The following is a 4387-nucleotide window of genomic DNA, read 5'->3' on the forward strand; positions in this document are numbered from 1 at the left end:
CTTTGACTTTGAACATATAAAACTTTGGCTAATTTGGATTGTCCAATAAAGTACTTTGCAAAATCCGAAGCACATTTCGATAAAATGCCAAACGGCACTTATAGTGAATATATCCGAATACAATGAAAAGGAATACTGTAGCCAATCCATCACAGAGAAATACACAAAAAAAACAGGGACAAAGAAACAAACTAATGTCTAGATCCTAAGCCGAGCCAAAGACTTACTACACACAGCCTCTAAGGGTCGGGACATGTAGAGCTAGCAATCTATCCATTCAACCGCCTCGGGATGTCGCATATTCTAAATCAACTGCAGCAGATACAACACCGATGGAAACAAACATAAACATAAGCAAGGAAAGGGAAACCATCACCTTGGACTGCTCCAATAAGCATGTTAGCCTACTCCGGCCAAGGAAAGGCACTGTCGCCTAAGGCTCAGGCAGATCCATGGACCAAAACGATGGATATAAACTTCGGCAAACGATGGATATAAACTTCGGCAAGCCCACACTGTCACGATAGCCTCCGAGCGTGAAAACTGGAATAGAAATTCGTTGTGGGCTAGGATTCCGATCAAACGCGACCACGATTACCGACGATTGAAACCTTCTCAGCCATTTCATGTCCCAAAGCTCACCAAACCAAGAAAAAACAGATCCACATGCAGGCAAAACCCTAATCTTTATTCACCCACCACCGCAACCCATTGGATCTCCGGGAGACCCAGACCGGTAACAAACCAGACTGAGCCAGTAGCAAAACGACTAGAAAGCCAATCGGAACGGAACAAAACCAAAAACACAGAACCCTCTAGCCCAACTGCACACCTTATTGACTCATCGATGGCCCAAAGACTACAGATCTGAAGACGCCGGAAGAGTATGTAAACTTCAAGAACTTTGGCTAATCTGGATTGTCCAATAAAGTACTTTGCAAAATCCGAAGCACATTTCGTTAAAATGCCAAACGACACTTACATCGAATCTATCCGAATACAACGGAAAAGAATACTACAGCTAACCCATCACAAAGAAATACACAAGAAAAACAGGGACAAAGAAACAAACTAATGTCTAGATCCTAAACCGAGCCGAAGATTCACTACACACAGCCTCTAATGGTCGGGACATGTGGAGCTAGCAATCTATCCATTCAGCCCCCTTGGGATGGCGCAGATTCCAAATCAAAGGCAGAAGATACAGCACCGATGGAAACAAACATAAACATAAGCCAGGAAAGGAAAACCATCACCTTGGACTGCTCCAATAAGCATGCCGGCCTACTCCGGCCGAGGAAAGGCGCCATCGCCTAAGGTGCAGGCAAATCCACGGACCAATACGATGGATATAAACTTTGGCAAGCCCACGTTGCCACGACAGGCTCCGAGCGGAAACCATAATAGAAATCTGCTATGGTCTAGGATTTCGATCAAACGTGACCACGATGACCGACGATTGAAACCTTCTCAGCCATTTCATGTCCCAAAGCTCACCAAACCAAGAGAAAAACAGATCCATGGGCAAAACCCTAATCTTTATTCACCCACCACCGCAACCCACCGGATTTGGGGGAGACCCATACCGGTAAAAAACCGGACTGAGCCGGTAGCAAAACGATTAGAAAGCCAGTCAGAACGAAACAAACAAAAAACACAGAACCCTCTAACCCAACTACACACCTTATTGACTCATCGCTGGCCCAAAGACTACAGATCTGAAGACGCTGAAAGAGTATGTAAACTTCAAGAACTTTGACATGAAAAGTAACTCAAAGATAAAACACAAGGGACTTTTATGAGAAAACAAATGAAAACATAACAAGCTGAAATCCATCGGGCAACAAGTAAAGCATTTTATAATTTAAAAAAAAAAAAAGCCTAACTATTTCATTCAGGCAATTCAATATCTATAAGAAAGGACAAATATATCCCTTACAACTACTGTGTTGGGATAAATTGCCATGGATCTTGTATCTGAGAAGGATACAAAGAAAATGATAGAAGAAAAAAAAAACCCTAAAACTCTTTTAAATTTTCACCTTATATTTTCCAATTTTCCCTTGGTGATCCAAAACACAATCTTTTGGTTTTTCGCTCAGCAATCCAAGCGCAACCTTGACAATCTAATAGTATATCTCACCAGGGAGCTTAACTTTGCTATGAACTGAAGGCCAATATGTCTTGATCCCGTTCAAATTCAGCCATATCATTCTCGTACAAGCTCACCCAAGCATCAACTCCATCCCCACACCTATTCTCTATCAAATGAATCACTTCGTACTTGTTCGAACTGCTCACCCAAACCGGCTTCCCCCACCCGAAATCGGCTTCGTACAAAGGCAATCCACACCAGCTAGCACACAAATGCACGTCCACTCTCTCGTTATGCATCTTCTCCCTCCTTGCTTCCCCGAACGATTCGCTCACCATCACGCAAAGATCGTCGGCGTTGCTCGTCCTTTTCGGGTCCGTTTCCCTCACCGCGTTTCCTATCGAGCCTGCCAGATCATTCAACTTCATCTTGCCCTTTTCTGGCATGCATCGTTCCATAAACAGCATAGAGAAATTCCCGAATGAATTTCCCGGTATTGAAATGCTGATATTGTCTCTCAAGTTTATTGGGTAGACTAGTAGAGAAGGTCGCAAGCGTCCATGTTCCGATCGAGCCGCACCGATTAGAGCCTTCCATAAGAGCGCGGCCAACACCGCCCCCTGGGAGACTGAGCCCCCGGCGGCCACCACCAGGGACTGGATCGCCACCCTGCCGAAGAAGAACCTCTTCGTGACGATTTTAACACCGTTTTTTCCCGAGGGTGGAGGGTTTTTCGGCAGTAGGTTGCTTGTTGGGAACATAGAACCTAAGCTGAAACTTGGGGAGAACACTTTCTTGATGCTAGTTTTGTTTGCAGTGGCCCATGCATTAACGAATGTTATGATTGAGAACGCATCAGCTACTTTGTGGGAAACTCGCACGCCCACCACTATGCCGCCGCAGTCGAAGAGGTTGATCTGAACGGCCGCCAGGGGAGCGGTGGCGGGATCTGTTGAGGAATTAAACCAAAAATAGTTAAACTCACTGGTTTGTACACGAATGCATGAGTTATACAGAGTACTCAGAATCAAATCAAACAATATAACGGATTTGTAAATTCAATTTCATGAAGAGATTTTGTGACAAAGTGGTCCCCTGTGTTTTTTTTTTTAATAGTCCTATAGTCAGGCCGCTAAATGGACCCGATTGCGCAACCCAAATTTCCGGAGAAACTAGCGTGGTCACACCAGTCATGGCACTCCACTTACTTTAGGGTACTCAACCGATAAGAAATTAAATCCTAGACTTTGAGAAATACTTCAAAAGTCTGAGCATCGCCCGAATTACTGGAGCGATACCTGGGTGTGTAAGTGGTCCCCTGCCTTCCAGCTAGTACTATTTTGTGAAGTGTTTTGTACGCCAAATCTATTACAGTGCGTAGATTTAGATATTTCACACTGTTCAAGAAACAAAACTCTGAAACAATCACCTGCACCACACTCCCACGGGAGAAACTGATCCAACTGCTCAGCCATGGAACCACCGTGAACAAAATCGGCGATTCTCCCGCAAACTTGGGCTTCGGAAAACTCCACCCCTTCGTCGGTACAGTCCACCAGGAGATCCTCCACCGCCAACCTCCCCGCCAACGGGTAAAACTCGGTTAACGTGTCCGACAACGACTTCTCCAACTCGACGCATCTCTCTCTGCTTTTCTCTCCGGGGGAGTAGTAGAAGATCATGTTGAGATACGTCGGTGGGATGAGCTGGTCCATGATGGACAGTTTCAGCTTGTGGAGGTGCCTCGGCGTGGGGGCCGATGGTTTTACGAGTTTTTTCGAGAGGATTTGGGATTTCATTGGAGCCATTGTACTAGTAGTTAGTGGCTTGATTAAGTTGCTTCGTGCTTGTGTTGCATATATAGGAGAAGTTGGTGCCTCGACGGTACTATAGTGGGGACATTTTGTTGGCCTAACGTTGTAATGTGAAAATGGATGTTTTTTTTGATGTCTTGTTGAATTAGGCACGTTTAAAACGGAGGATATTTTCCAGCCATAAAATGGGCAGGGTTTGTGGTGGTGGGTCTATTGAGTTTGAAATGAAAAGCAGGGCGTATCGACATAACTTATCACCATGTGCTGCTTTTTTATTGTCACAATCAAATAAAGGTATGTGTCTTTAGGGCAAGCGGGAGACGAAGGCCGTCAGATTTAATGTTATGGAGGCGGAATCTGAACCACGTGCATTTTTGCTATCTATAATGGAGGCCGAGGCCAAACCTGAACCACGTGTTTTCACTTGGTTGGTTTTTGACAGAGAGTCGAAATTTTGTGGGTAAATATCATTGATCGT

General features: G+C 44.8%; 1 protein-coding gene across 1 annotated transcript; it reads right to left on the minus strand.

The window, feature by feature from the left end:
• Nucleotides 1–1835: 1835 nt before the first annotated feature.
• LOC131308924 (acetyl-CoA-benzylalcohol acetyltransferase-like) lies at nucleotides 1836–3965 on the minus strand. Its single transcript, XM_058335969.1, has 2 exons — nucleotides 3525–3965; nucleotides 1836–3044 (listed from the first exon to the last, which is right to left on the minus strand). The coding sequence occupies exons 1-2, from the start codon at nucleotides 3901–3903 to the stop codon at nucleotides 2161–2163; spliced, it is 1263 nt and encodes a 420-aa protein (XP_058191952.1). The 5' UTR covers nucleotides 3904–3965; the 3' UTR covers nucleotides 1836–2160.
• Nucleotides 3966–4387: the final 422 nt, after the last annotated feature.

This window comes from Rhododendron vialii, chromosome 11a, assembly GCF_030253575.1.
Source record: "Rhododendron vialii isolate Sample 1 chromosome 11a, ASM3025357v1".
Lineage (NCBI taxonomy): Eukaryota > Viridiplantae > Streptophyta > Magnoliopsida > Ericales > Ericaceae > Rhododendron > Rhododendron vialii.

Coding starts and splice junctions, on each gene's coding strand:
- LOC131308924 (XM_058335969.1), bottom strand. CDS start 3,903: ATGGCTCCAATGAAATCCCAAATCCTCTCGAAAAAACTCGTAAAACCA. Junction 3,045..3,524: donor CCCGTGGGAGTGTGGTGCAG/GTGATTGTTTCA, acceptor ATTCCTCAACAG/ATCCCGCCACCGCTCCCCTG.